The 23,473-nt window shown below is 47.0% G+C and overlaps 1 protein-coding gene across 1 annotated transcript in view; it reads left to right on the forward strand.

Moving 5' to 3' along the window:
• LOC144175207 (beta-galactosidase-like) overlaps nucleotides 1–23,473 on the forward strand; it is a 49,561-nt gene that overhangs the window by 21,710 nt on the left and 4,378 nt on the right. The window contains exons 9-12 of the mRNA XM_077704310.1: nucleotides 5,315–5,430; nucleotides 11,135–11,212; nucleotides 12,698–12,784; nucleotides 20,276–20,383. Of these exons, the coding sequence (XP_077560436.1) occupies nucleotides 5,315–5,430; nucleotides 11,135–11,212; nucleotides 12,698–12,784; nucleotides 20,276–20,383 (389 nt within the window). The remainder of the gene's footprint in view (nucleotides 1–5,314; nucleotides 5,431–11,134; nucleotides 11,213–12,697; nucleotides 12,785–20,275; nucleotides 20,384–23,473) is intronic.

Below are 23,473 nucleotides of genomic sequence, written 5' to 3' on the forward strand. Positions count from 1 at the left end.
ACGGAGAGGAGCGTCTTTCGAAGGGTGAGAAGCGGAACCTAGCCATCCTGATGTGCTGGATTGGGGCTACACCACCACGCGACACAAGCGCAGACGCCGAAGCAATGCGGCATGTGAGCTTAGTGATTCCCATTTATACCGATTTAAACTAGTCAGCCTATATTAAGTTTGAGAATGGCGAGAAAGGTGAGGGAACTTGTTGCTACTTTCGCCTTTTGTAATACCTCTTAACACACAGCCGAGTTGGTCATCACCAATTTAGAAAACGGAGTCCCATTCGTGGCAAGCAGTGCGCAAAAGTTATCGTTTCTCTAGCGGTGAGGTGTCTGTTTGGGGTGTGTACATTTTCTTTTCCTGCCCTGCAAACCAATTCTTAACGTATGTTTGCCGTACGACCACTTAATTCCGTCCGGTCTGGTTTACCGACGAGGTCCTGTCGAACAAGTTGATCAAACCGTGCGAAGGCACCGCGCAGTGGACGTGAAGCTGCACCGAAACGGGCCAAAACAACCGCCGCTGAAGCAGCCGACAGAGCCGTACCGCCGACGCCGCCGCCGGCGAGCAGGCCCTCCCGCGCGAGGAATGCTGGGAAACTCGCGGCGCCATCTCTAGTGTGCTCCGTGAGTGAAACCCTCCGCCCCCTTTCCCTCCCCCCGCCGCCGCCTCCGACGCTTTGAGTTTGTTGTACCTCACGCCACGAAAGAACCGTTGACTGGTAGAGCTAGAAAGCATAATGGGAACTGAAAGCGCAAATTAGACACAAAGTAAGGAAACAACCGGACGAGCGCTAACTACCAACAAAATATATTTGGAAAAAACCCACAATTTATACATGTGACGCTTTCCACTTGCATACCGCCACACATGCGCAGAGACACTTATAATCGTCTGAGATAACAGTTCTTTTTGAGAAAGGGATACAGATGGTGTGCTCACGCATTGAGACTGCAACCTACCTATTTTTTCAGCTTCCATAATTTCTCTGGTTAATCTATCTTTATTCTTGCCGATTATGATGCATTTGTCGAAGAGCGGTTCGCAGTGCGGTTTGTGGTCACACGTGGAACAGTGATGCTCTAACCATCCACCACTCCCATTTTTGACATTGCCAGAGTTCTGGCGAAGCCGGTCATCAATACAGCGACCAGTCTGCCCAATGCAACGTTTGCCGCAAGAAAGGGGAATTTCATATACCACGTTTTCTGTGCATGTTGTGCGCTTACATTTATGTTTTATACCGCAACGGCGAGAGCGTTGGTCACAGAGATTGCTCATTATGCATAACTTGCCCAGTTTTTCTGGGGCAGAAAACACCACTCTAATATTGGCACGTCCTGCAATTTTCTTCAAGTTGTGGGAAATATTGTGGAGGTAAGGTATAACCGCGTACTTTGGGCGGTTTTCGAGTGAGGCCGGCTGCTCTCCCTGCGTTTGGGCTCGCAACTTTTTTAGTAAGGACTCAGCAACAGAGATTTGCAAATCAACCGGGTACCCCGAGTTGGACAATCTTTGCGATTGTTGAGGTAGCCATTGAATGGTCGCACGATTTATTGATAGCATTCTTAAAACACATGTTTATGATTCCCGTCTTCACCAATTTAGAGCGCGCGGAATGAAAAGGGAGGAGTGGTTTGCTGCTCCTTGGTTGGTATGCCCAACAAGTGTTATCTGGTTGAAATGTCAAGTTTATGTCGAGAAACTGTATTGAGTTGTTAATCGGGAGTTCAAAAGTACACTCGAGGAGCCTAAAATTTTCTTTAACAATAGATAACACATCATGGGCGTGGCATTCAAGGGCATCAGAATTGCAATCCAAGAAGAATCGTCCACAAAGCGAAACACACGAACAACAATCATGCTGTCAAGGCGGCCGGCCACAATGTTATCTAGTTTGGATAAAAACAAGTCACTAAGAATCGGGGCAATGCATGAGCCAATGCATATTCCTTGGCGTTGCAGGCACGGCTTACCATCATACTGAATAAAAGTGGAACGTAGATAAAACAATAAAAGTTCTAAAAAACCACTAACAGACACCCCTGCGGCATTTTGAAAAGAGACACTACTGAAGTCGTCAATGTAGCCTTCCATAAAATTAAGCAATTTGTCATGTGGCAAAGAGTAATAAAGGTGTTTAATGTCTAGACTAGAGAAAAGGCATAGAGCGCATGTTTGGAACAAGAATGCAGGAAGTCTAAAATTTCTTCCGAGTTCCTTACAAGAAAGACATCGTCAAAGGTTAAAATGCTCAACTTCTCTTGTAAACTTGATTTCTGCCACGTGCCCGTTTCGGAAACTATAACTAGGAGTGGTCTATCAGATTTGTGCGTCTTGGCACTGAAAAACACATCAAGAAAATCTGTCTTTGAATTTGCGATGCCGTTGACAACTATGCCTAGATTTAGCTTTTTACACAGTTTCTTGGCTTCACTTTTCACTCTAGAAATGACAACATTATCGTGAACCCCAAAAAACAGAGGAAACTGCCGCATCCGCCTTTGTGCAAAACAGGTCGTGAGATAAAACAGCAAACCCCCCCTTCTTTGTCGGCGGGAACAACCGAGATGCGGTGGTCTTTAAAAAATGTAGCAGCACGTTTTACGGGTAACTTGGCGGAAGCCGGCCTGCAGCGAGACAACTCGTCAACGCTTTCAGAGATGTATCGGTCACGCTCATTGTCAGCAGCATGCCGCGACACGTGATGCACCAAAGAAAGTACCGTACTTACCCGATTCTAACGCGCACCCGATTTTCATATAAAAAAACGAAAAAACTTGCACCTCCGATTGTAACGCGCACGGAACTTTGTGACCCAGACAAACGAATGCGAGAGAAATGGGCGATTTATTTCCCGAAGTAACCTCACTCATCTCACTCCTTGTCGCTTTCCGCTGACCAGATTATCTCGTCCTCAGTGTCATCAAGAGTGTTCGCGATACCACACATCTGAACGAACCTTCAACCATGGTCGATGGGATCGTGGCCCACGCCTCGCACGCCCACCCCGCGAGCTTCTCCAGAGGCGCACGCTTCAGCCGACCGCTCGTTTTGAACGCGTGAGAGCCGCTGCTGCCATTGCTGTTATCAAGCGCGCAAGTGGAACGATTTGACGATTTGTGTGAACGCCGATAGAAAAGCCTAGGCGCCTATGCTTCCTGCGTTCGAAAAATTGTTGCTAAAGGCTTTCGCGCCATCTTGAGATGGCGATGGCGATGGGTGGGACGAAATTTCCGCTGTTTCGGCAGTTTCGGTTTCGTATCCGATTCTAACGCGCATGCGATTTTTCGGCCTATTTTTCCGGAAAAAAGGTGCGCGTTAGAATCGGGTAATTACGGTAACTCAGGGGCCGAGCGCCTCGGTTCCACAGCAAACTTCGGCTCTAAGGATAGGACATCTTCAACATACGGAGATGTTGAAGATGTCCTCAGACGATTCTAAGTGTCTCTGCGCATGTGTGGTGGCATGCAAATGGAAAGCGTGACATGTATAAATTGGGTTTTTTTTTCAAATATATTTTCTTGGTAGTTAACGCTCGTCCTGTTGTCTCCTTTCTTTGTCTGTGGATAATTTGCGCTTTCAGTTCCCATTATGCATCACCAACAGGCCCAAACCATGAACCTTTTTCTAGAAAGCTTTGCTTTAAATAGCTTAGCATTAACTTGACGTCACGAAATCGCACTTGTGTCCTTTATTTGAAGGCCCGGCTTCGTTTTGGGCGAGTTTAATGATGCGGTGAGGTTGAGCTGAGGTTTCTGAGGTGGGCTTTATTAAGCCGACCTCAACGTCGTGGCGATGCTGATGTTGAGGTTTCGGTTGAATTGGTTCAACGGTCTTCGGAAGGCCTTTGAAACGGCCGCGTAGCACAGGTGTGAGTCACCCGTCATAGCACTTCGATAACGCACAACGCCAACCTGTACACGGCAAATTTTTAAAGCATACATGAAGGCTGCTGACATTTTATGAGGTGAGGAAGCTTCAGTTATTTGCAATATTCAGTTGAGCAGTTTAAAAAATCAACCCTAAATCAATCCTATTTAAGCCACGTAGTAAAATGTGCCTGAGCATCTGCGGCTTGCATACGCGTGTGGATTTCATGGCTCCTGGGCGGACCATCACTTTAACATTAACGGCACCCGTATAGCCGTGCAGATACAACCGATTTTATTTCACTCGTCTTCAAAGTAAAACGTATCTGAAGAGCCATGACGATCGTACCATGACGATCGTGCAATATTGTTCGCATGTAAACGCTGTGCGAGGTCGCATAGACGTCTCGCCCCGCTGCGTCTCTGAAATTTTGTAATGATTTTTTTTTACTTTTTTTGTTTCTCATTTGCACTGAGAGCAAACTAGAAAAGACGGCATTGTACCCATGAGAGGACAAGACCGTCTGTCTGTGTCGGGTAGTCGTGAGAAAGGAAGAGGGGAGGGGAATCTGTGAAAGCGGGGACGTTAAAGGGACCCTGCAACACTTTCTTCAATTTTTTTTAGATCTTAAATGCTTGCAGAACGTAGTCACCCAATACACCTAGTGCTTAGATTAGGGGGTTTCAAAGTACCTTAGCCAAGAATTACGGCTCTATGCCCATCAGGTAACTTGTAAACTCACTCAAAAGATTTTTCTCTTTCTCGGTCTTTACATTCTTCGACGGCTCGAATTACGTCACTAATGCCATGTAGCGGCTGTTGCCGGGTTCTCCTTCAGTTGGAGCCATGGCCGCTTTCTATAGCAACTTAAAAAGAGCCACAAAAACAAAGCAGAAAAGGAAGGCGTATCTGGTGCGACGATTGATTGATTGATTGATTGATTGATTGATTGATTGATTGATTGATTGATTGATTGATTGATTGATTGATTGATTGATTGATTAATTGATTGATTGATTGATTGATTGATTGATTGATTGATTGATTGATTGATTGATTGATTGATTGATTGATTGATTGATTGATTGATTGATTGATTGCGGGGTTTAACGCGCTGACGGAACGAAGGCGATGAGGCGCGCCGTAGTGGAGGGCTCCGGAGTGGAGAGCCCCCGATGGGCGGTAAGGAGCCTGCGAACCAGCCCTTTCGCCCGCGCCTAGTCACGTGGTAGCCGAGCAGCGAAGCTGCTAGCAAGTGAAACGACAAGAAAGGCGCAGATTGCGCGCTAGCGGCTTAAGGTCATTGCGACCTTCAAATGAATGACCTTGAAAAATTTAGTGTAGTAGAGATTTCGCTCTAAGATGACTGGTGTATAGTGTACTGGCTGCTCTAGTAATTTTCATTTTCCGCGATGCGCTCTAATTGTGGATCCTCGTACGCTTCCAGCCAACTGGGTCAAGGATTTCCACCCGCAGATCACCAGCTACGATTACGACGCTCCAATAAACGAGGCGGGCGACGCTACCGAGAAGCTTAAGGTCATTCGTGACGTCATCGGCGAGGTTAGTCCAATACCGGCAATGGGCCGGTACCAGAGCGTTGAATGCAAAATGAGCAGAAGCGAACCCCTTAGATGTGAAGGGGCAACTAATTCATGTCAACATTGTGAACAACACGCGTGATTGATGCTAACCGCAGGGCAAATAGTTCGACACATTTCATATTTCACATTAAAAGAAAGCTAAGAGACTCTCCTGAGGATTTCTTAGTCGATGCAAACCATAATTAATCTTTTGCTTAAATGGGGCATGAAGACAACGCCCAACTTTGTTCAATTCGAAAGAACTAGCCTCTAGTAACTCACCTAGCCCCATTTCAAATATTAAAAGATATTTTAAATTTCGCGCTACAATTACGTAATATTGGCCAGCACTTTACTACACTCGGTAGAACTGAAGCAATACGATCAAACCTTACTGTAGACCCCGTTTCAATTGCCCGGTCATGTTTCTTGGCTGAGGTGGAACCACTAAACCAGGTTTCAGAGTATCGGCACTCTTTTCTCTCATTATTGTATGCCGCCGACAGCGGCCATTGGTCGAGCCGCATCACGTGACCTTTGTTTACCCCGAAAGACCCATGGGCGCTGAGATTTTGGTGCCTCTGCGTGGCTGCGTGCGCGCGTTATTCGATAAATCGCAATTTTCGGAGCGCAGTGTGGCTGTATGACCCGTTGAGAGTGCTTTTTTAAGCCCCAGGCAGAGTAGCGATGCCGTGCTGCTCTGTACCGGGCTATTTCAACCGGCCGGACGGTGGAAAGCCCCTGCTTCGCTTCCCGCTGCGAAAGAGCAACTGTGGCGTAAACTAGATCCATTAAATAAGCTATACGCTAGCGTAACCCAGAGTGACCTTGTCCCACCGGCGTGCAGGCTCGAAATCCTCGAAAAGTAAACACAGGTGTCTTGGTTACCAAGCGGCGCCCGGCGCAATTCCGCCCGTCTATGTCGTCCGCAACAGTGCGCATAAAGCCGGTCACTCTGGCGTGTGGCACCAACATGGCTGCCGCCGCGCGCCAGTATCGTTACTCTTAAGCGTAGCTTATTTTAGTGGTTTTAGGCTTACTTTGGTCGGCGGCCGCACATCGCACAAAAAAAGCTCTGCGACTTCAGAGCCGCCGCTGAAAATGAGCTGGAGAGTACACAACTGCTTCGTCTATTTTCCGCAGTATCTCCGTTATTCGCTTAAAGTTTGCGATAAAATTGGTATCATTGTTATCGGGACGAAGCCGTCTTCTAAATAGACCAAACATATATTTTGCTGTCATGCCCACTGTAAAGCTACTCGCCGTGAGAAATCAATGGACTCGGTAGATAAAAAAGGTCTGTGTGATATGCCTACTAAGTATTTTTTGCTATAAGCCTTGACTTAGTCCCAGGCATCCTTGAACAAAGCTTGATGGTGGCTTATAGGCAAATATGGGACGGTCAACCGGGTAGACATGCCCGCAGCTTCACCAAAGAACCGGTGGACACTAGGAGCCTGGGACGATTTACTGGCCGCTTCACCGTGGAACACGTCACAGGGACATTCAGTGGTCAAGTGGCAGCACGCTACACTTCTTAATGCGTGAACATGACTCGCGACTCCCGTCTAAATTCATTTCGCAAGAAATTACACACACACACATAATATATATATATATATATATATATTGAATTAAGACAGGAATAAGGGTTGGCAGTCAAGAAAACCTCGGAAAGCACAGGGGAGAATGCGGTAGGTCATAGAAACATTAAAGAATTTCGAAAGGTCCCCTTCACCCCGAGTAGTCCGAGTGGCGCTGGCTACCACCCCCAAGCACAGCGAACAAAAATACCGTAACATAAGTACCCCAGAAAGTAGAGGGGAAAATAGCCCCGCAGGTAGCGTAGTGGTCATCGCACCAGACCGGTATTCTGGAGGTCGTGGGTTCGGATCCCACCCGGCGGGCATTTTTTCTCCCCTTTCTTTCTGTCTTTCCGAATTCTTTATCAGTTTCTATGACCTACCACATTATCCCCTTTGCTTTCCGAGGTTTTCTTGACTCCCAACCATTATTTCTTTATATTATATATATATAGGGTTTGGAAATGAGGGGCTCGTTAGGAAATACAGAAAGAAATGCCGGCAGTCCACAACGCCAAAGAAGGCATAGGGGAATGGTTAGACTATTACCGTTAGCTCTTTCGCAACTGTTGGGAACAATAAAACCCTTGTTCAGTGTTTTCCCAGTGTGTGCACCCAAGTTTTTACATATTACTACGGTAGTCCGGAACTTCTTACCTGCTATATATATATATATATATATATATATATATATATATATATATATATATATATATATATATATATATATACATGTGTGTGTGTGTGTGTGTGTGTGTGTGTGTGTGTGTGTGTGTGTGTGTGTGTGTGTGTGTGTGTGTGTGTGTGTGTGTGTGTGTGTGTGTATATATATATATATATATATATATATATATATATATATATATATATATATACAGCATTTTCCATTCGGAAGGTTTTACCTAGTGAATGCGTTGTGGCCTTCGACTTTTGAACGTGCGTTCGAGACGTGTACTGACGCATACAAGAGTAATTTGAGAATGCTGATTACAGAAGTGGCAATTAGGGCAGTGGCAAACGATTGCTTAGCGATGCAATTATGCGATTATGTGCTTAGCCATAGTAAGCGAGAGGAGAAAAAGGCGCGAAAGGGAAATAATAATGAAAATAATGCGAGGGCGCGTTGGGCAACAGTACACTACTGCTTTTGCAATCACAACATTACAAGGAGTGCTGTGAGGGCCACCAGTGGAGAGGCTGGTGCCGCGATCGTTATGACGTCACTCATAGGATCCTCGTTCCTACCTTGCTGCGAGGTTGGTTTGCAGCGAGTGATACTTCATTCAATGCGTGCTTTATAAATGTATCTTCGTGTTGATCCTCGGCGTTAAAGTTTATTCTCAGTTTTCGAACCGTCATTTGACCACTTGGGGACTTTATGACCGTATCTACTGTAGATATACAATCTGTGGTGTAAGCCGGACGTATGCTACCGAACGCGGTGTAAGAGACGGCTGCGGCTCACTTTCCCGATCAACATTGTGCGCTGCGACGATCCCCCAGTCAAATTTCTGTATTTCGCGCGTCGGTCGCAGGAAATTGATAAAGCAGGAAATCGTGAAGCGTTTTCTGCACGCGGAAACGCTCCGCACACACGTCGGCAGTGCCTGCCCGCACGGTCCACGAAGTGGCTCGAACCGGCGCAGGTTGCGGCAGCAGCGGCTTGTCACCACTCTTCAATGTCAATCTCATCGCGAAAAAAGTTCCACGTGCACAAAAGTGGATGTGAGTGTGGAGAAAATTTGTGCAAGGAATTGCCATGCGAGGGGATTCTGAAAGCGGAGATCAAATATCTGCACAGGGAGTGTTATCTGCACAGGGAATATCTGTACAGGAAGATGGACAGGAAGTGATCGAGCATTCAGGTTAGTTGTAGTATACGCTTGTTACCGCTATCGTGTTGCGTCACCCGGATGCGCATGCGCGCGTTAGCGTTACTAGGATGACCACCAACGCACGCTTTGTCACCGAAGTATCGTGGCGGTGTCCTAACCGCTAGCTAGGCCTGTTCGCCTTGCTTGCCACTTCTATGGCGGCACATAGATTAGGTGTGATAAGAAGCGCAGATCATCAAGGAGGAAATTAGGTATAAAAATTTGCGCCTATGTTCTCTTACGGTGAATTGTCATGCCGTCCGTAGCAATCAGTTTTTTTTCTTTCTGTTCTATTTACCTCGCCGCTTTTCAACAAAGATTTTAGCCTCGATGGAGTCCTCTCAGTGTTTTCTGAAGACGACAGCCTCTGTTAGGCGACCCAAACGCGATAATTTTGGCCTGTAGGCCTGTCCGTCCGTCTACTGTCTATACTTGAAATGAACATAGCCATCCAAACAACTCTTCGACAAGCGGTAGCTATATGTAAGAACGTTTTAAACTACTAGAAGCACTGGCATAAGTCACACGTGCTGACTTTTTGAAGAGCTAAGGAAACTTCGGGCATGTTTAAGGCAAGATGTCTACCAACCGAAGCAACGTTCTTTTAATTAAAAATATACGTAAGGCCGTGTTTTACAATAGCAAACGGAAAGAACAACGCGTTAAATCAGGGAGTGAAGTGTTGTGTGCCCCCACACACTGCTCGTGTGGTTAGGATAATCGATTTGCTCGTGCGGTTAGGATAATCGGTTAAGACTATGAGTTAAGATAATCAGTAGAGGTGATCCTTGCGGGATACGTGAATGCCCGCATTTAGTACCTTGACGGAGACTGTGGTCGCGATGTTACACTCACTTTCGTTATTTGTGAAGATCATAGTATTATTGTGGTAAACAAACATAATAAATAGGAGGGACAAATTACTTGGGAAGGAGGGGAAAAGCAGTCTAAAATAGACTACGGCCCCCTATTGAAAGGACTGTATGAAAGGCTTAGAGTATTGTAAATATGCAAAACACGAGCGCACAGCTCGGAAAGTGACCATAAAAGAATAAGCTTGACCTTCAGAAATATCAAAAGAACCAAGCCATAAAACGGTGATTCGCGGCTTGAAGTTTAAGCGATATAGCGTGGGCAGGGCATGAAATGCGAGAGCAAGATAACCGCTGGTCATTAAGGGTAACAGAGTGGATCCCTGGAGAAGGCAAGCGTTGCCGGGGGCGGCAGAAAGTTAGATGGGCAGATGAGATCAAGAAGTTTGCGGGGATAAATTGGTCACAGTTGGCACAGGACCGAGGTAATTGGAGAATAATGGGAGAGGCCTTTGCCCTGCAGTGGGCGTAGATAGGCTGGTGATGATGATGATGATGAATGTTGCTAAACGCCCGGAGACGGAAATCGAGACTAACCTTGGAAACAGCCGACAGACAACCCTGCAACGGCTCGCCTCGCTTCCACACAGTGCAGGTCCCGCCGCTGAGGTCACGTGACTTTTGATGGCATCCGTGTCGACGTCGACCATGGCGATCAATTTTAGATTCATTTCTACCAGCTTACTTTGCCCCCCTCCCCATTTCAGGCTTTGCATCCGCTGGCTGTTGCAACCATGTTTTAGTCTCTATAACACCACAGCTCTCTGCATGTAGGAATGCCAGTGAAAGACGACAAAAAATCTGACCACCTCTCGCGGGTTGTCTAAACAACTTCGTGTTTCATGTCGGCGCCACCGGCCGTGGCGCCGGCTGCGACCGCGTTTTGGCGAACGACTTTTAGCGACTTGCGTTTTATTCCGGGATACACGAAGATTTCAGTGACATGAGATCCTTTACGGAAATGACGCCACTACAACTAAGCAAGTGGCCTGTAAAGGGCCCTGCACCCAGGGCCTTCTTGCGGGGAAGCAACCTTTAGTACTAAACAGTACGTTATACTTAGGGTTGTTCGTTTTCGGGTTTATTATTTTGACACGAAAGTGTTTTATGCCGGGATACACCAAGATTTCAATGACATCATATCCCTCACGGAAATGACGCCAGTACACCTTTGCCGAAACGACCCGCCAGCAGGACGTCGCTCGCCAAGCGCACCCACAAGACAGCTGCCGACCCGCAAATTATGCTCAGCTGCAGATTTCGCTGCACGTTCCACTTTAGTGTTTTACCGATTCCGATGACAGAGGTGTCAACCACAGTTTTTACTTACCTTGACTCGTCGTCACCTGTCTCAGTTTTTTCCAGATAGAGCGAAGCGGGTGATCTTCCCGCCGAAAAGGAAGATGGCCCTTGGAAATGTAACCTTGAAACGCGTAAGCAAAAGTTTTCTCGACATTTCCCCAATTCAAATTTCTCGAGTTTTACGTGCCGAAGCCGCACCTGAGCTATGAAGCCTGTCGTGGTGGGGGCCTACGGATTAATTTCAGCCTCCTGGGGACATTTAACACCTTTGCATGCTGAGGGCATTTACGATTGTGTCTAATGACCGATTCGTACCTTTAGCTGAAGACTGGGGAAAATCTTTTTTGGTTGAGAGACTGTGCGCGAATCGTTTCGCTCCTGGTGGCTGTTAAAAGTGCCACTTACCAATCCTGCAATTCATGCACGAGGTTGCACAATTCGCTGAGGCTTGACACAAAACAGGGAACAAAGGGAGCGACAACTTGCATTTTCTCGAAACGGCGTACTACATATAATGCTCCCTAGCATGGAGGTATCGGTGACTTTTTGACCCGCCGCGGTGGCTCAGTGGCTAAGGCGTTGTGCTGCTAAGCACGAGGTCGCGGGTTCGATTCCCGGCCGCGGCGGTCGCTTTACTGATGGAGGCGAAAAGCAAAAATGCCTGTGTGTACGAGATTTCGGCGCACGTTAAAGATCCCCAGGTGGTCAAAATTAATCCGGAGCCCTCCACCACGGCGCGCCTCATCGCCTGCGTTGCGTCGGCGCGTTAAACCCTACAATCAATCAATCAATCAATCGGTGACTTTTTATGCGCAGCAATCTTTGTCGAGTAGCCAGGACCGTGTAACGCCCTGCATTTCCACAAAAATGGAGATATCACGGAAGTTGTAGCTGTAATCGCTATAATGGCGTAAATAGAGATAACTGGTCGCAAAAAAGTTTTGAAAAAGTGATAAAAATAGGAAAAATATAAAATAATTACGGAAAATGGCGAACCGTGGGATGCCATGCATTTCCACAATAATGCAGATTTCGCGAAAGTTTCACCTATAATCCTTCTAATAACGTAAACAGAGAAAATTGGTCCGAGAAAATTTCGAAAAACTAAAAAATAAGAAAAATACAAAAAACTACAGAAAATGGCAAAACGTTTACGCATGACATTTCGACAATAATGCAGATTCCGCGGAAGTTCCACCTGTAATCGTTATAATAGCGCGAATGGACATAACTTTTTAAAAGCTAAAAAATAACAATATAAACTAACTACGAAAAATGGCGAACCGTCGTAAGCACTGCATTTCCGCAATAATGCGGATTTCGCGAAAGTTTCACCTGTAATCGTTATAATAGGGTAATTAGAGAGGAATGGTCGGACAGGATCTAGAAAAAAACAAAAAAATTGGCTGTAAAAAACTCACACTGAAGACAGGCGGCATAAGAATCCTACGCATTAGTAGATAATTCTCTGAATTTCGGCAGAATTTTTATGGGCTGCTCGGTCCCTAGAGACTGCTCCGAGTTTAAAGCATCCAGTTACGGCTCCCTAGGAAGTGCTCCTGCTTCTCAATAGGGCAAGCGACTGTTCCATAAGTATCTCTGGTCGTTCGTTGCAGGTATTCGGCCTCAAGGAGCTGCGCAAGCTGTCATCCAATCGCACCGTCGAGTCTCCCTATCCGCTCACCTTCGAACAATTGGGCCAGGTAAGAGGCTTCTAGTGCTGTCTGTGCTGTGCAGCCCATAATCCATCATCTTTCTTCTTCCCCTTTTAACACGAAAATGTTTTATTCCCGGATACACGAAGATTTCGCTGACGTCATATCCGTCACGGAAGTGACGTTAGTACAAAGACGCAAGCGGCCTGTAAACGGTGCACCCTTGCACACAGGGTCTTCTTGCGGGAAAGCAACCTGTACTACTAAAGAGTACTATACTTAGGGTTGTTCGTTTTCAGGTTTTATAATTGAACACGAAAGTGTTTTATGCCGCGATACACCAAATTGCAGCGATGGCGTAGAGGTAGAGCATCCGCCTCGCGTGCAGAAGGACCGTGGTTCGAATCCCGGTGCCGGACAATTCCCACCGGATTAAAAAAAAAATCCACGTATTGATGGAATTGCACGAAGGGGCTTGGGGTGCGGCCTGACCCCGGCGACCATTGCCGGTAATACACTCCCTCACCAGAGCAGGATTGGCCACCCTGGTGTAGTAACGGCCACAACCTCCCATGAATACGCCAATTAACCCACGGACCTCAGTCCCCAGCGGCTGCGAAGCAACTGACCACGGCGGCGGTCAGACCTGTGACGCAGTAGAGGGTGCTAAGATTCCCTGGATCCGGACAGGCCGCCAATGGAATCTGAACCTGGCAACGCTTAACGCGCGAACCTTATCTAGCGAAGCGAGTGTCGAGGTGTTGTTCGAGGAATTAGAGGGCATTAAATGGGATGCAATAGGGCTTAGCGAGGCTAGGAGAGCAGGCGAATCCTTTACGGTGCTGAAAAATGGACACCTCTCATGTTACCATGGCCTAGAGGACAGAATAGAACTGGGAGTGGGACTTCTAGTCAATAAAAGCATAGCTGGCAACACAGAATAATACTATAGCATTAACGAAAGGCAGCAGGTCTTGTCATTAGGCTCAATAAGAGGTACAAGCTCAAGGTGGTGCAGGGCTACGCACCCACATCCAGCCACGACGACCAAGCAGTGGAACGCCTCTATGAAGATGTGGAATCGGCAATGGCTAAACAGAGTAGAACCGTGGGCCTGAAAACTAATGTGCAGAAAACCAAAGTAATGATCAATAACCTCGGGACAGCACAGCGGCTTGAGATAGGTGGCGAGACAGTGGAAGTGGTAAACTAATATATCTACTTAGGCCAAGTTGTGACCCCAGATCCCAACCATGAGGCAGAGATAATTAGGAGAATCAGAATGGGGTGGGGTGCATATGGCAGACATTCTGAGATAATGAATAGCAGCCTACCATTGTCGCTGAAGAAGAAAGTGCATTACAGCTGCATCTTACCGGTACTCACCTACGGGGCAGAAACTTGGAGGCTCACTAAGAGGGTTCAAGTTAAATTGAGAACGACTCAGCGGGCAATGCAGCGTAAAATGATAGGTGTAACATTAAGGGACAAGAAGAGAGCGGAGTGGGTCAGGGAGCAAACTGGTGTTAAAGACATTAGTAGAAATTAAGAAGAAGAAATGGACGTGGGCAGGGCATGTAATGCGAAGGCAAGATAACCGCTGGTCATTAAGGGTAACAGAGTGGATCCCTAGAGAAGGCAAGCGCTGCAGGGGGCGGCAGAAAGTTAGATGGGCAGATGAGATCAAGAAGTTTGCGGGGATAAATTGGTCACAGTTGGCACAGGACCGAGGTAATTGGAGAATAATGGGAGAGGCCTTTGCCCTGCACTGGGCGTAGATAGGCTGGTGATGATGATGATGAAAGTAAAAACAAAGTATACCGTAGTTATGGGGGACTACCTCAATGCTAAAGCAGGCAAGAATCAGGCTGGAGACAAGGCAGTTGGGAACTATGGTCTGGGCTGTAGAAATAGCGGGGGGGGGGGGGGGGGGGGGACCTACTAGTTGAGTTTGCAGAACGGAATAACCTACGCATAATGAATACCTTCCTCTGTAAACGGGAGAGTCGGAAGTGGACCTGGAGGAGCCCGAATGGGGAGCATAAAAATGAAATAGACTTCATATTATGCGATAACCCTGGCGTCGTGCAGGATGTGGAAGTACTCGGAAGGTCAAGGTGCAGTGACCACCGTATGGTAAGATCTCGAATTAGGCTAGATTTGAGGAGGGACCGCAACAAGCTAGTACGAAAGAAGCCGATAAATGAGCTAACAGTAAGACGTAAAGTAGAAGAATTCAGGATAGCGCTGCAGAACCGACATTCAGATCTTAATGAAGAAGCGGAGCTTACGACACAGGAAGCCGGCGACAACCTTACACGTATTATCACGGAGTGTGCAGTAGAAGTCGGGGCACTATGGCTAGACAGGATACTGGCAAACCTTCACAGGAGACGAAAGATCTAATTAGGAAACGGCAAACCATGACAACCTCTACCGCAGCTGACAGAATAGAACTAGCGGAGCTTTCGAAGTTAATCAATAAGCGTAAGACAGTTGACATACGGAAGTATAATATGGAGAGGATCGAATACGCTGTAAAGAACGGAGGTAGCCTGAAAGCTGTGAAGAGGCGTCTTGGCGTGGGGAAAAATCAGATGTATGCACTTAAAGATAAGCAAGGCAATGTCACCACAAATAGGGATAAAATAGTCACAGTGGCCGAGGAGCTCTACAGGGATCTGTACAGTAGCCGGGACATTCAGGATAATGCCGAACGAGGCAGTAGCTCAGAGGAGATAGACATCCCACCAGTAACGACCGAAGAAGTAAGGAAGGCTTTGAAAGAAATGAAAGGGGGCAAAGCACCTGGTGAGGATCAGATAACAGCAGACCTCTTGAAGGATGGCGGAGAAATTGTACCTGAAAAACTGGCAAACCTGTATACACAATGCCTAATGACCGCAATGGTATCGGAATCTTGGAAGAACGCGAACATCATCCTAATCCATAACAAAGGCGACATGAAGCACTTGAAAAATTACAGGCCGATCAGCTTACTGTCAGTCGTCTACAAGGTACTTACCAAGGTAATCGCTAACAGAATTTCTGCAACCTTAGATTTCAGTCAACCTAAAGAACAAGCAGGGTTCCGTAAAGGTTATTCAACAATGGACCATATTCACACGATCAATCAGGTGATAGAGAAGTGCGTTGAGTATACTGAACCCCTATATATATCCTTCATAGATTACGAGAAAGCATTTGACTCAGTCGAAACCCTAGCAGTCATTCAGGCATTACGGAACCAGTGGGTAGATGAGCATTATGTAAGAATACTAGAGGATATCTACAATAGGTCCACAGCTACCATAATCCTCCATAAGGAGAGCAGTAAAATACCTATAAGGAAGGGTGTCACACAAGGCGACACAATCTCTCCAATGTTATTCACAGCATGTTTACAAGAAGTATTCAGAACGTTGGATTGGGAACAGGTGGGAGTAAGGGTTAATGGAGAATACCTCAGTAACCACAGATTTGCTGATGACATTGCCTTGCTAAGTAACTCGGGGGACGAATTGCAAAGCATGCTTTCCGCACTGGACGAACAGAGTAGAACCGTGGGCCTGGAAATTAATATGCAGAAAACTAAATAATGATCAATAACCTCGGGACAGCACAGCGGTTTGAGATAGGTGGCGAGGCAGTGCAAGTGGTAAGCGAATATATCTACTTAGGCCAAGTTGTGACCCTAGATCCCAACCATGAGACAGAGATAATTAGAAGGATCAGAATGGGGTGGAGTGCATACGGCAGACATTCTCAGATAATGAATAGCACCCTACCATTGTCGCTGAAGAAGAAAGTGTATGACAGCTGCATCCTACCGGTACTCACCTACGGGGCAGAAACTTGGAGGCTCACTAAGAGGGTTCAAGTTAAATTGAGAACGACTCAGCGGGCAATGGAGCGTAAAATGATAGGTGTAACATTAAGGGACAAGAAGAGAGCGGAGTGGGTCAGGGAGCAAACTGGTGTTAAAGACATTAGTAGAAATTAAGAAGAAGAAATGGACGTGGGCAGGGCATGTAATGCGAAGGCAAGATAACCGCTGGTCATTAAGGGTAACAGATTGGATCCCTAGAGAAGGCAAGCGCTGCAGGGGGCGGCAGAAAGTTAGATGGGCAGATGAGATCAAGAAGTTTGCGGGGATAAATTGGTCACAGTTGGCACAGGACCGAGGTAATTGGAGAATAATGGGAGAGGCCTTTGCCCTGCAGTGGGCGTAGATAGGCTGATGATGATTATGATGATGGTGGTGGTGGTGATGATGATGATGATGATGATGATCATGACACCAAAATGTCGCTGACGTATATTCGTCACGGAAATGACGCCAGTACAACGAAGCAAGTGGCCTGTAAAGGGTGCACCCCTGCACACAGGGTCTTTTTGCGGGGAAGCAACCATTTGTACTAAAGAGTACTATGGTTAGGGTTGTTTGTTTTCGGGTTTTATATTTGAACACGAAAGTGTTTTATGCCGCGAAACACCAAGATTTCACTGACGTCATGTCCGTCACAGAAATGACGCCAGTACAGCTTCGCCGAAACGTCTCGCCATCAGGATGTCGCTCGCCATGCACACCCACAAGACAATCGCCGACCCGCAAATCATGCTCAGCTGCACATTTCGCTGCAGCTGATTTCGCTGCACATTTCCCTTTCGTGTTTTACCGATTCCTATGACAGAGGAATCAACCACATTTTTATTTCATTATAGAAATCGGGGAGTATGGTTCATAGTATAAAATTTACTTCCAGAGCTTTTATTTCGTTTTTTTTTTTCGTACATGCGTTCAACATTGGGACACACTCGGCTCAGTTTACGTTTTGCAGAAAAAACGTTTACATTATACTTTCTGTCTATCTTCTTCATACGATGTGACAACCGATGAACGCACGGTATTACAATTATTTTCATCCTCGTGTGCCTAACCTTCTCATATTGCAGAGGTGATTTAAAATCTTTAAAAAGCTTTCTCGCACGCAGCGAGAACTGATATGGGCGGAAAACTTGCTTGGAGTAGCAACCTGTTCTTCAAGGCTCTGACGCATCATGTGACAGCAGGAGCTTGAAAGTGCAGACTTAAAGCAGCAGAGAGCAATGCTATTTTTTACAAGCTTTGAATGCGATCTAAAATTTAAAAGAGGTTTCTCGGACTGGGGTGCATATGTGTGGCATGTGTGGTCAGAGGCAAAAGATAGTCGAAACTAAAAACTGCAGCTTGTTTTCTGCGGGTACTTCGCAAGGGAAGTTTGAACCATCCCTGTGTTCCTTGAAGCATGACAAGACAACATCTTTAAAGGCGCCTACCTTTCCGTAACTGCCAATAACCAAATAATCATCCACGAAGCTGGAGATTCTTTCCACCATTTCTTTTAATTCCACTTCAAGCTTTTGGCCGAATTTAGCCAGGAAAATGGAACTTAACACAGGGGCGATTTTCGACCCTACAGAAACCCCGTATTCTTGAACAAACACCTCATCATTAAAGCAAACAAAGGTGCTGCTTAAGTAAAAAAAACGAGTAGTGCTAGAAACGATTCCACAGGCATCCCACATCGATTCCTAAAGGCAACTTCATTATCTCGAGTAACCGTTTCTTCCTCGTACTTCATTAACTTATCCTGGGGCAACGAATAGTACAGATCCTTTATGTCAGACCATTTATGCCATCCTTATCCCTGTCAGATAAGGAAGTTGGTTTGCTGGTGTCAGGGTTGTGAGGGGGAAAGGGAGAACGAAAAAAAAATGTGGCTGATCCCTCTTTCATAGGAATCGCTAAAACACGGAAGTCAAATGTGCCTTCACATGAGTGGTTGAATGTTTATTGCGCATTGATATGAACTTGCACATCGCTATTTATAATTCGTCGGTATGGCACCATTAGACGCATCAACATTAGACACTGAATTACACGCGCCGGAGCATTGCGTAAATTCGATTGAAACCTCAGGCGCTCGCGAACCGTGCCAACAAAACCGAACGGGTTGTCAGCAAATCGTTTGGTGAAGTCACGCTCCGCTACAGCAAAAGGAGCATGACTTGCGAGTCGGCAGCAGTCTTGTGGGTGTGCTTGGCGAGCGACGTCCTGATGGCTGATCGCTTCGGCAAACGTGCGACCACTTCGTTCGTGCTCCGTGTATGGCAGACGCTTGCGTTGCGACATGTTCAGCGTGGGGAACGGGACAGGCAGAGTTCGTAGCGTAATTGGATTGTGAATGCGTGAACGCGTTCCGCTTATCGCTGGCGTGTCTCTAGTCGCACCAAAGCAGTCAGGAGAGCGACAGTCGCCAGTCGACGTGGTTTCCTTCCTGCCTTAATGCAACAGTTTTCTTACACGGGGACACGGTGGAGGAATCCAGGGGGGAGGAATAAGTTATTCCTCCACCGTGCCCGGGGCCATCATCCCCGCAGCATAAGCGGCGGACGGATTAACAGAGCAGCTTACGCTGCTACACACTGCCCTATCGGGGCGCCAACTATCGGCGCTCATTAGCATCATGACGCCCTAGTTCGCTTCACCTCTCCTAGACGGCAGCACTAGCTGAATGGAGAAGGAGGGAAAGACACAGGCGCGTTCGTACTAGCCACCATTGTACAGGTATCCGGGCTTGACTTCATGGCCCAATTGGCAGAGCGTTTCTCACCTCCCATCGCGGCCGTAGTGTACGTTGGCTCGAATCCTGGCGCCGCCGCGTCAATTAAAATTTTTCTGGTGATGTCATTTCCGTGACAGATACGACGTCGGTGAGGTTTACCCACCCCGGAATAAAACACTTTCGTGTTAAAATATTGGAGCTGCTTTTATCGTTGCACGCTGTCATTGCACGTGGCCAGATGTAGGTGTATATAAATGTTTTCATTTGAATAAATTTTAGTTGATAGTCAGCGTCTGTGGTTGTTCTTTCTTTGTCCCCGTCGTCTTAGCGCTGTTAGCAGAATGAATTGTGGGATTGCTTGCTTGCTTGTTCCCTCCCTCCCTACCTTGCTGTTTATTTTTATTGGGCGTAACAGCACGTGCAGTAACACCCACCGAAAAAGCCTCAACCGACGACGTGAGAATAACCTATCCGCTCCGTCAACGCATCTGGACGGAAACTCTTCTTCTTCAAAACACTGATGTTCATTTATAGCAGTCCAAATCACCACCACCCGTCGCACCAAAAATAAAACTCCCTTCCATTGCAGCCACAAGTATGTGTAGCCCTATTGTCCAGATGGATGTAAATTCCTGAAATAAAATTGACCTAAAAATACATTGTTTTGAGTCGTGGCTTCCAAAAGACGGCCAATCATCCAAGAATAGAGAACCGTAGCCCATGTTCAGGGTCCGCAACATCCGCAGTGGAACGTCAATTGGGACCATTGTTGCGCTCAAAAATTCACCTCCTGTCGCACCCCTGATGGGCCCATCCATTTTGATTACCTTATTGATGCAGCGAAATTAACTTTCATCGGCTGAGCTCGACACTACTTCAGTTTATTGCAGGTCAGTATTCTGAGGGCCTGCTTCATTCTCATTTCTTGCAGGCCTACGGCTTCGTGCTCTACGAGACAAGAATCACTTTAGAACCAGGCGAGCCTGCACAGCTGATAGTAAAAGGCATTCGAGATCGTGGCTACGTCTACCTGAATGACGTGAGTTTCAACATGAGCACCATTGCTGCTTGTCTGGTGTCATGTTCTTTGTACTATAATACCTTGTTAACTCGAACTCGCATATCTCGAAAAATTGGCCAAGTCGAAATTTTCCGCAGCACCGAACCATTTCCTATATGTCCCATGTATTTGTTGCCCTTTATTTCGAAGTGTTTTTGGGCCAAACTGCGGATATCTCGAAATCTAGACGGAGAGTGGAACGAAAATTTCGCCGCCGCGGACCGCTTCACAATATTCGCGCGATGCTGCCGCGCCAAAGTCCCTTAATTTTTTGCTCGCTCAGCCGCGCCTACCACAAGTCTGAGCCTAGAGGCATATCAACTTTCAAGCAACCCTACCGGTGATCTTCTCTTCTGTTTTTTTTTTTCTCTTTCAAACCTTTATGAAGAGCAATTGACTGGAAGCTTCTGTTCAAAAGCTAGCGAGTAGTAGCGCCTTTTTTGCAAATAACTCGATATTCCATGGCAAATAGAGCAACTTTGCTTATCTCGAAATATTTCCCGGTTTTTACTACTTCGAGTTAGCGAGGTATTACTGTATATTTCTCAATGGTATGTCGAGTCGGGTATCTTGAAGGATGCCTTGTAATCTCCGCAATGACACTACCCGAGACTAGTGAAAGCAATTTGTCGCGTCATCTCAAAAGTGACCCAGAGAAGTTAAAAAACGAACTACAGGGATCCTTTGACGTACTTCCAAGTGTTTTGAAATTAGGTTAGTATTACGAGTAATTCACCCCTAATTTTAGCGCAGCCAACTGGATGGCTTGTAGAGGCAGACGCTTAAATTATCACCAATCAGTGTCGTTTGCACCTCGTATCCACGTCTTTAGTTTCTTCATTAGCAGAGCTTGCGCGTCCCCTGCAAAAATACATCAAGGAGGCGTAAACTTTTTAATTGCATTTTAGCGAGAGTATGGCGAGCTTAATACACCCGCATCCATGACTGCATCATCGTTTCCGTTAGCTCAGGTGTTCTGCACGGAACCCTGATATCCACCTTAGTTTTACGGCAAAGCTGCTTATCTCTAGCCGTTCGGCCTGCGTCGCCAGGTTCACGGCCGCTGGATAAAAGGTGCACTGACGCGCTCTCATCCAGCGGCCGAGCCCGAGCCAGGAAATGTTCGTGTACAGATAATTAGGAAGCAACAGAGGGCGCGGCGGCAGCCGATGTGCGACAGAGGGTGTGGCGTCGGCTCTGGGCGCTGCATTAAGGCCCAACCACATGAACGCATAAAATCGACGTACTCGCGCAACGACGTACGCCTGCGGCGACATCCGCCGCTGCCTTTACGCCTACCGACGACGCCGGAGAGGGCGAATAACCACACAGGCGCCGCAACACGCGCATAAACCCAGCGTACGCCAATGCGCCCCGCAATGTTGCTGGACTACCCCCGAGTCCCGGACTCGGCTTTGTGGCGACCAGATCAACTAAATTTTAACTGAAATAAAACATATAATGCCTACTGTCACAAAAGTGCGTATATTTAATACAGGAACAATTAAAACAGTTCTTGGGACATTGAAAAACGTTAAGGATTAGTATGCATACTTCGAAGGTACAAACTCCTTTGCTACTTTTGGCGTAAATTCCATAGAGTGGTAAATTCCCTTGCTTCCATAGTTGCTCGTTGCTTCGCGCGTTTTCTGCCGTTGTTTGCTCTCCGTATTTTCAAATCTCTTCTTTTTATCACATAATTAAGTTAGCTTATTTATCAATTAGCCTTCTTGTTATGCGACCTGGCCGCCAGATAACATCACCGCCAGACGTCTACGTCAACAGCGTACGCCCGAAAGTTCCCGTCGATGCCTGCCTGGCTATTTACGCGCTTACGCCGGCTTACGTCGTAGCGCGAGTACGTCGGTTTTACGCGTGCATGTGGTTGGGCCTTTAGAGCCGCGGGGGGGCGGGAAAGGACGGGGCGCAGCAGCAGCGGAAATTCCGGAGAAGAGGAGATCGTGTGACGTCGAACGCTGCATAGCCGCTCCCACTACCAATCACGTGGGCACTACTATTCGGCAAGACGTACACTGTAGCAAGACGCAGCAGTTTTTGTGCATTCCTTGGGACTGCGCCCTGGTCAGTTGTGTTTCGCTTCGTCAATAAAGTGTTTTAGCTGACCATTTCTGACGGTCCTCTCAGCTCCGATAGCTATAGCGGGAGCGCCATTGCGCATGCGTGGCGCGCAAGGGCACCGCTCCGCTAACCGGGGCCTCTTAGCGGAACGTCGCGGCAGCTTACGGTGCCGTGCGGAATATCAACATGGCTGCCCCGCTATGCGAGTGCGCTCCCGCGAACTCCGTTTCTTTAGTTGAAACGCGAGCGACGAAATCGCGAAAGCTATTCCGAATAGGCAAAGGTGCGACACTCCTCAACGAGCTTGAGTACGGAAGCGAAAAACGTCGACCGAAGCCCGGGGCTGCTTCTATGCAGCGCCGCGAAAGACAGCCTTGTCTTGGCTATTACAAGGTTTATCGCCTTCTTTAAAATAATTTAGAACCATTATACCGTATGAGCGACTACATTGTATTAAAATGGTGAAATAAGGCACTAAACACGGAACTTTACATTACTTGAGCGACCAAATTCCAATTCGTATATTTATGACGTTTTGGTTTGCACACGCACAGGCCACGACCAGTGACGCGAATCATTCCCCGTCGAGGGACATACGGTTATCGCTTAGCTAAAAACCTTTCTCCCGCTAACGCTGCGGTTATGCTTAGCGGGCCGTCGGGAGCATAGCGGAGCGTCAAAAACGGTCAGCTAAAACTCTCTAATGTGGCAACCCAATCCAACGAAAACACCGGGTATTTCTCTACCATATGAATGATTCGGCTCATCTTTTTTTTTTTATTTCCTTTGCCGGCGCATTTGTTTCTTTGGAGCTCGGTACCGTATTGCGGCAAAAGGTACATCAGCTCCGAACCTACAGTTTCCTGCATTGATGTCTGTGTCGATGACGGCACCGGTGATGACGTTTCAACGCGAAATGTCATAACCTCCGCTCACTCACGATTTGCTGGTAAAGTTGCTTCCTATGTGACGTCACATCTTCTTGTCTAT

This window comes from Haemaphysalis longicornis, unplaced genomic scaffold (assembly GCF_048455015.1).
Source record: "Haemaphysalis longicornis isolate Haplotype H1 unplaced genomic scaffold, Haemaphysalis longicornis Haplotype H1 scaffold_3, whole genome shotgun sequence".
Taxonomy (NCBI): Eukaryota; Metazoa; Arthropoda; class Arachnida; order Ixodida; family Ixodidae; genus Haemaphysalis; species Haemaphysalis longicornis.